The sequence below is a fragment of the Talpa europaea genome (assembly GCF_964194135.1).
Source record: "Talpa europaea genome assembly, chromosome: 11".
NCBI classification, from domain to species: Eukaryota; Metazoa; Chordata; class Mammalia; order Eulipotyphla; family Talpidae; genus Talpa; species Talpa europaea.
The window spans coordinates 17,407,480-17,416,409 of record NC_140078.1 but is presented as its reverse complement, the minus strand read 5'-3'; the positions used below and the strand labels follow the sequence as shown (position 1 = coordinate 17,416,409).

The window sequence follows — 8,930 nt, the reverse complement described above, 5'->3', positions numbered from 1 at the left end:
AAATGAGCGAGAGAGCGAGCCCCCCAAGGCCCACGTGTCTGGTTTTTATACCAAACCTGGCTGCTTAACTCCACCCTCAGGTCCCAGCAACCTTCCCTTTGGTGGTGACGGGATTTGTCTTTCCCAATGTCCTGATGGCTTTGGTCTGGAGTGGGGGTGGAGGCCACAAAGCCTGCATGGAATTAGCTCAGGACATCCTTTCCCCCTGACAATTTCTTTTGGTCACCTAACCCCAAGATCCTTGCATTAGCACCTCCCTGCTTGGAGGCAAGGGTCGGTCACCAACTTGCTGGGTTAACTTATTAACTTGGTTGCCTCCCATCTGCCAAATGGAGCTGTTAAGAGACCCACTGAAGTTAGGCCCCTGGTGTCTCGCCCAAGGCTGGGAGCCCACTTTGCTTCCTTTAAAAAGCATGCCTTGCCTGTCTGTTTTGCTCAGACTGCCCTTGTCTTTGGCACCTTTTTTCTCTTTGCCTCATCAGGGTCTGGTCCCTAAGGAGGGTGGGGGTGTGGGTGGAGCCACAGACACTTCTTTGGTTGCGTCTGCCTGCTGACTGGCCCCTGTGAAAAAGGGGCGTGGCCTTTACCTTTTAATAGCAAGGCTTCTTTTGGGCTCTTCCAGTCTCTGCCTGAGCCTTTGTCTGAGCAAGCTCAGCCCCTCTCTTTTCTTCTCCTAGCAGCCGTTGCTGGTGTCCAGCTGCCAACTTTCTGTCTGGATCTCGGGCTCCTCATTTCTCCAGTCCCCTTACATCGCAGCCCTCAGGATATGTAGCAGCCATGCCTGTGGACACCCTGACCCCTGGAACTCGGGATCCTCCTGCCCTACCTTTTCGCCTGCGAACTAAAGTCCCTGGTTACCTGCTAAGGCGCCCGACAGACGGTGGGGCCCGGAAACCTAGTGCTGTGGAGCGGCTGGAGGCTGACAAAGCCAAGTACGTCAAGAGCCTGCACGTGGCCAATACACGCCAGGAACCTGTACAGCCCCTGCTGTCTAAACAGCCACTCTTCAGTCCTGGGACTCGCCGCACAGTGCTCACTCCTAGCCGCCGAGCCCTGCCTGGCCCTGGCCGCCGACCCCAGCTGGACCTGGACATCCTTAGCAGCCTCATCAACTTGTGTGATAGTCCCGTGTCCCCTGCCGAGGCCAGCCATACCCCTGGACAGGCAGAGGGAGACCACCAGGCACCCCCAGCCACCTCCCCACGCCCGCCACCTAGTACTGCTGCTGTCCGCCGAGTGGATGTCCGCCCGCTGCCTGCCTCACCTGCCCAGCCCTGCCCATCTCCAGGCACTCCTACGGCCTCCAGCCCAGCCAGGACCCCGGGTTTGCAACGCTCCAAGTCGGACCTGAGTGAGCGCTTCTCAAGGGCAGCAGCTGACCTTGAGCGATTTTTTAACTTTTGTGGCCTGGATCCAGAGGAGGCACGGGGCTTGGGGGTGACCCACCTGGCAAGGGCCAACTCAGACATCGTGTCCCTGGCTGGACCCAGTGCCGGGCCGGGCAGCTCTGAAGGGGGTTGCTCCCACCGCAGCTCTGCCACTATTGAGGAGCGGGCGCGGGAGCGGGTCCCCTATGGTGTGTCCGTGGTGGAGCGCAATGCACGTGTCATCAAGTGGCTGTATGGGTTGCGGCAAGCAAGGGAGACCCCAGCAGCTGAGGGCTAGATCTCTGGATTCGGTATTCACCACCAGACAGATCTCAGAGAGGCCATTCTCGGACCCTTCCTGCACCTTTTCCCTGGCTTGGGGCAAACGCGTGCCAGCTGCCGTGTATGAACTTGGCTTGGAAGCAAAGGCTCAGGCTGGACCAGCGTCCATCTGGCAAAGACTGACCCTGGAATAAGTTGCCTCTTGGTCTTGGATGCCCCTTGCTGTCCCCCTCATCTGTAGGGGTTTTGACATGAAGTGTACCCCTTGCTTGGATCCTCTTGTGGGTTTGGATTTGGGCCACTTATTCCTCACCACTGAGGGTGAGGGGGCCAAGGGATCTTGCCAGGCCTATCTACCCAGTGGCTCTGCTTCCTTCTTCCTTCCTTGGTCTCTGTCATTGGCTGACTTCCTTTTTCTTGCTCAGTGGGTCCTGGTTACCTGGAACTGAACCCTGGGGTGGGGACAAGGAGGAGTGGCCTCTCCACCTCTCTTCCTGGTTTTTGGCAACCTGGCTGGGGAGCCGGGGCTATAGGAGGGACTGGTTGGCAGTCTGCACTCCTTTTGGTTAATAAACACACATGCTTGTTTTTCAAGGACGACCATCAGACTGTTTTGTGTTTCTAAGGAGGATAGGGTGGGAGAAATCTTGGGGTAGGGCCTTCAAAACTTAGTAATTGTCCACCTGAGGATCTGGTGGGGCATGAGGTCAGTGGCTGGAGTGGCTCGAGACACCACTCTGGGAGGCAGTTGCGCCTCTTTCAACGAGGAAGAAATGGGATCTAGCCAGAGTGAGAACAGAATTGGGACGAGGCCTGGGGATCTTTTCCCTTCTACAGGAAGCGGCCCTGCAGAGGAAAGGTGATGAGCGCATGGATCCTCCCCTACCACGGCTGTCTGTCCTCTCCTACTCCCTGTCCAGTTCCTAAGGAAGCTCCGGGCCAACCTCGAGCTTGAGGATTCAGGGTTGAAAGTGGGAGTTTTTGGAGGAAGGGGGACTTGGGATAGAGACTGCAACATGGGTGGTCTTGTCTCCAACTCTAGGTGGCCCTGGACAGGCCAGTCTCCCTCTCTGAGCCTCAGTGGGAGAGTTGGATGACAGTCTTCTTTGGGTTGGGAAAAAAGGGAGCTGGCATTGTGAGGTCTCAGCTCCTTCCAGTTTCCCTCCAGGTTAGCTACCTGCTAGGACACCCCACCTTGGTTGGTGGAGTACCTGGGGCTAGGGCTGGGTGCACAAAGGATGAAAACCTGGGTGGCCTCTGCCGGCCCTGGGGTGGGAGGGGCTGGGAGGTGCTTCCTCTCCCAAAGGCTGTCTTCGCTACAGCACTCAGAAACAGGAAGCTCTAATGGGGGCCCTGGTGACAGGTTTGATGTAGGTTTTATTTTAAGCATAAAGAGGAAATTTCCACTGGGCTATTGACCAACATCCAGGTCAGTCCAGCTGTCTGTCTGATAGTCCACGACCAGTGTCCAGGGGACTGGACTGGGCCTGGGTTGTTGGGGGAAACAAGGGGAAATTGGGTCATAGAAGAGGATGGTGTTCAACTCACAAGAGTGGCATCTACCCTCCCCACCCCGTGACACAGATAAGGTACAAGGGGAGTGATGACCTGCCGCAGGTACCTGGCAGGTTTGACGATGCAGGAGCTGATCCTGGTCCCCATGTTAAAGGAGCGATGGGGACAATTTGGCAGGTCATGCAGAGGTGTAACCGGGCCAGAATTCTATGTTAAGCATTACCCCTTGCTGTGATCTGCCAGCTCCCCAGAAACCCAGAGTGGGTTTTGACTGTCTTTTACATGTGAGGAAATTGAGATTCAGGTCAAGGGGCTGGTGGCCGAGAGAGTTGGGAGATCCATGAATCCTGGAAGAGTTTCCCATGCTGGGCTCACACTCTTTACACTATTCTTCATTGAACCTTTGAGGTGACCTTTCAAGGGTCACCTTAGAAGGTCATTTTTTGTCTGAATGCAGGGAGGGTAGTGGCTGGCGGGCTGTCAGAATAGGTATGCACTACAGCCTGGGGTCACACGACCTGCTGGACACCCCAGTGAGCAGCCTTGCTCCTTGATTCTCCTAACTTGTGCCTCACTTCCCCATCCTGGTAGCCTTTGCTCCCGGTCACTTTCTTGGGCACCTACTGGGTATCCAGCAGTCGATAAGACACACGTGGCCCCTGCCCTAGTCTCGGGGGAGGGAATGGGCAGCTAGGCGACAAGCATATCAATAGTTACGTAATGTAGAGCAGATCTGATCAGGGATGTCTGCCCTAAGACCAGTGCTGTCCCCAGAAGCTAGGCCAGGAGGTAGCTGAAAAATGCATTAGGACGGACTGTCAGGAAGAGAGCAGGGAGGGATTCCTGAAAGTGGGGAAGGTGCCAGGCTTATCCTTGACTTTACCAACAGGGACTGTCTGGTTCACCAGGACTCTGGAATCTCCCAACCGCCCACATGGGCATAAGGGGTCGGGGGTAACAGCTAGGAGTTTCTTCTACTCCCCTCTATCCCCCATCACAGCCTCTCAGCCTTGTAGACATTCAGAAACAGCCCCTCTATTGTTCTGCTTCTATTAGGAGTGCGAGGGGCAGCCCCTGCATCTCAGCCCCTCCGAGGGCCTGCAGCTGCTGCTCCATCCCCCGAGGCTGCCTGGCCTTCCTAGCAGCTCCCTAGGCCAGACTGGTCCCAGCTGCCTAGCCCCTAATTAGGTAGAGATGAGATCTGCTCCCCGATCTATTTCCCAGCAGCTAATTATATACACGTGGGCTTGGGAGACCGGCAACCTGGCTGCTCACTGCTGTCATTGAAGGTGTGATGGACCCCTGGGAAAGGTACCTGTCCCTCTTGTGGGACCTCAGTTTACCCTTTTGGAAGAGGATGGGAAGTAGCTAGAGGGCCAGTTTCTGTCCCTAGTGGACTGTGTCTGCTCCAGAGGCATTCAAGGGACTGGGGGGTCGGCGGGGCAGGGAAGACCCCTATCCTACCTAACATTCTATGTCCAGGGAGAGTGGGGATAGACTGAGGATTAGGTCCCTGACTCCAGGATCCCAGGGCAGGGAGGAGGAGGCACAGGTGAGAGCCTTGTGTTAGCTGCCCCAGGCGAACTGCACACTGCAGGGCTTGGAGTTGTGCGGGTCCTCCAGGCCCAAGACACAACACTCCATACAGGTTTTAAAAATTTATTATTTTTCAGACAATGCAGTCATGTATTTCCCAACACTTTATTAAGAAAAATTTCAAACTTAAAAGTTAAAAGAATTATACAGTAAGCACTTTTATACCTATTAAATGTACAGTTCTTAATACTTCCTTGGGTTTGTTCCATCAGGCCTATATCCATCCACTAAGGCAACTTATTTTCTGGGAAGCTTTTCAAAGCAAGTTGACTTCCCTGGTATGTCACTTTAGCATGCATACAAAGTGCCCCATAGTGTGCACACAATATCATGCATCTAATACAGTGCATAGAATATGGTGCACATACACTATATGCACAGTGCCCCAGAGCAGGAGTGTAGATGGAGTTCAATATTTGTTTATAGTTCCTTCTATTTTGAGGGGGAAGTAAGGTAAATTTATATACAGTGAAATATACTGTACCATTTGCCGAGTGTAGACAAGTGCCTGCCGAACCCCAAATCCAATCAGGATACAGAGCAAAACCATCACCCCAGCAAGTTCCCTCATTCCCATCTCCTGTCCATTCTTGTCCCCATCTCATGGATCCATGCGTCTATATGCATTAAATAGTACTAATAAACATTTCCTTGTGCTGTCTGTCTGTCTGTCTGTCTGTCTGTCTGCCTCCCCAAAGCAACCGCATTCAACCCTCCCAACTATTCCTTCTATAACATGTTTTTCCTTCTGTTTTCTTGATGAATATTAGGCAAATATTGACCGACATTCTGGTCTGCTGTCTTCATAGTATGACTGGACCTGAATCCAGCCCTTCCCCTTTCTGGCCATAAGATCTTGGGCATATGAACTCCTTGTGCCTAAGTTCTCTCATTTGTACAGTGAGAGTAATAAGAATCTTTAAATTATTGGATTGTTATGTGAATTTAACACAAATGGTGCCTAGAATAATGCATATTATCCAGGAAGGGTAAGAACTTTCTTTTTATAATTATTATTTTTTTAAGATTGATTTATGCATACAAGAACTGGGGTGTAAGCCAGAGGTGGTGGGGGTGAGAGGGTTCGCCAGAGACACAGTGGGGAGCAGAACAGGCAGAGCTACTGAAATACACTGCTGAGGGGAGCAGTGGGTGAGGCAGGAGAGGTGTGCTGTGCCATGTGGGTCACCTCCCTGGCCGGCCAGGGATTGAACTCCAGCTGCAGTGTTTGGCTGGAGCTTAATAGCGTTGTTTTTAACCCCTGCACCACCAGGGAGGCCCTTTTCATGATTATTATCAAAGGACACTTAACTTTTCTCATCCTTCTCTCCTTTAAATCTACATTTATCATAATTTATCCTTTAAATCTACAGTAAATGAATATTTAATGTTTATATTGTGACTATATAAATATCGTGTCCTGCCAAGCCAAATTTCCTATTACAGTTGCTCATATTACAGTTCCTTTCTTGTGAAACTCTTTGCTCTTCCTGGAGTAACTACTTGCTTTGCTTTTCATTCAGTTTCCTTTTAATCTACCCTTAATTCTCTGACATCCTTAATTTCCCCATAGTTACATACATAGAAGATAATTTACTGTTTCCAATTTCCTTCTTGAAACCCTTCAAGTGCTTTTTGACAGTCCCCTCCAACCCCTTAAAAACAAGTGGGCCAATAATAAAAATAGCCTCAAGGATAAGTACAAGCTCTAAGATAAGCAGATACTGAATGCCTCTGTCCACGTGGGTCTCTCAGATGGAGAAAAATTGAGGCTGTGCCCCATTGCCAGGCCTTTCCATTTACCCACTGGTACCCTTCAACACTGTCTGCCACTGGTGCCAACCTCCAACTCAGTATGTACTCTCTGCTTATTCATCCACTCACCCAACAGTCTGCAGGGTCCTTTTCCATGCCCCACATTGCACTGGACTGTGCCAGGATGTAGAACTTGGGCAATGCCAACCCACTCATTCCCAGGTCGGCATTACATTGACATGTGAGCAGCTAGCAGTGGCCTGCATAAAGATGTGTGTGGGATTGAGTGATGATGGCTGGGTATGTGCATATATGACCTGTAATGGCCACGTGAGTCTGTGTGTGGGTGCAGACAGATTTTCTCTGGCCATTTTTGTATATTTATTGTACTTGTGTGTGTAGGTGTTGTGTGCACCATGCGTATTCACCAGGTATGTGTATCAGTCTTGGGTAATAAACCACCCTAAACCCAGAGGCCTAAGACAACAATTTATTTGCCTATTTTTTTATGACTTGGTTTATCTGTTTGGGCTCAGTGGACAGTTCTGGTCTTATCCAGACTCATCCTTAGAGTTGCAGTCAGCTGGAGCTGGGTGGTCTTGGAGGGCCTCCCTCACATGTCTAGAACCTGATGAGTATTTGCAGGGTGCCTCAGTTCACCTCTGAGTCTAGCTCAGGTTCATTCATATGGAAATCTGAGTTTATGTTCAGTAGGAGGGCATCACCCCTAAAGAACAAGTGCTTCTTTAAGTCTCTGCTTGTGTCATCATTACTAACGTAATGTCCCATGAGCCAAACGAAGTGACACAGCCAAGTCAGATTCAAGGGGTGGGGAAGTAGACTCCATTTCTTAATTACCTTGGCATGAGTACTGGCATGGAGAAATTATTGCAGCTGGTTTTTAATTTACCACAGGCTTTGTGTGCCAGGTAAAGTACTGGGGAAAGTTCCCAGCTTTGGAATCAGCGAAACCCGATTTCTCAGTGCTACCGCTGACACTCACGTGTCCCTTAATGATGGGATGTGTTCTGAGCAATGTGTCATGAGGCTATTTCATGGTTGTGTGAACATCTCAGAGGGCACTTACACAAGCCTAGGTGGTCTAGCCACTGCACACCTGGGCATTAGCATAGCCCGTGGGGACCAGCAGCCCCTCTGTGGTCCATCGCGACTAAAAAATCATCAAACAATGCGTGACTGAACTTGCTGTCTGACCTTAGTCAAGTTGCCTCACCTCTGAGCTTCAGAAACTGGATAAAAAATGAATGATATGAGAGGATCCTTCTAAAGTACTGATGCTATCCATGTGTTCATTAATACAAAACATTTAGTAGGGTTACTATGTGTGAAGTCCTAGGCATACCCTGGGGCTAATTGTAGTGAACAAAATGGAGCAAAATTCTTGCCCTTGGGAAGCTCAGTCTAGGTTGTGCAGACATTAATCAATAATTCCAATAATTTTATGATCACTAAGATTAGGTCCTGGAAGGAAGGAGGGGTTGCTGAGCTCACCAGGGATCTTGGGATCCTGACATATTGGAGCCGAGATGTGAAGGACTGGTAGAAAATAACTGGAAGAAGAGGGAATGTGAGTGGGAGAGGACTGAGAAACAGCATGTGCCAAAAGACCCTGTGGTGAGAGGAGTAGATTCTAGGAACAGAGAGAGAAGGTGGGTAGTGCTAGACCTGAAGCACTAGGACCAGACCATGTGGGGTTATGGGAACCTTGGAACAATGTGTGAGTTTATCTTGCCAGGCAGCCTAAAAATAAAGCCCAAAAGTCTAACTGGTCTATAAAGCCTCATGACCTGGATCCATGTTTCTCCTCTTTCTTCCTCTTTACTCACTCTGTTTTAGCCACACTGCCTCCTTGCCTTTCCTGGAATATGCCAGATACATTCCTACATCAGGGCCTTTGCACTTGCTATTTCCATTGCTGATATCTGTTCTACCCCAGATACCCATGTGACTCATTCTCCCCCTTCATTTAGGTCTTTGCCCACATGTCACCTCCTCAGAGAGGCCTTTCTGATCCACCTCCTCACTACCCTCCCCAGCTAAACAATCGTATTCCAATAATCTCTGTTTCATCACCTTGGTTCATTTGCCTTGCCAGAAAAAAACCACATCATCCATCCCCTGACATACAGCAAAAAGAAGCCACATTATCTGTTTCTTGTCGCTGTCTTTCACTTGAATGCTGTTCAAGGAAGCAGGAATTTTGCTTTACTCTAGGCTGTGCCCCATCCTGGGGAACAGTAGGTGTTTCACAAACATTTATTGGGTGAAGGAACAAGTGAAAATGAATGAACGAATGATGTGCTAGAAAGAACTAACTCCCAGAAGTGAGGAGGTCTGGGTTTAAGTCCCAATTTGGTGAACTTACCATTCCTTGGCTTCCTCAGTTGGGCTACA

General features: G+C 50.2%; 1 protein-coding gene across 1 annotated transcript; it reads left to right on the top strand.

Annotated features, from left to right (window-relative positions):
- Nucleotides 1-777: 777 nt before the first annotated feature.
- On the top strand, nt 778-1,665 carry FAM110A (family with sequence similarity 110 member A; the record flags this gene model as incomplete). Its single annotated transcript, XM_084247323.1, has 1 exon — nt 778-1,665. The coding sequence occupies one exon, from the start codon at nt 778-780 to the stop codon at nt 1,663-1,665; it is 888 nt and encodes a 295-aa protein (XP_084103449.1).
- Nucleotides 1,666-8,930: the final 7,265 nt, after the last annotated feature.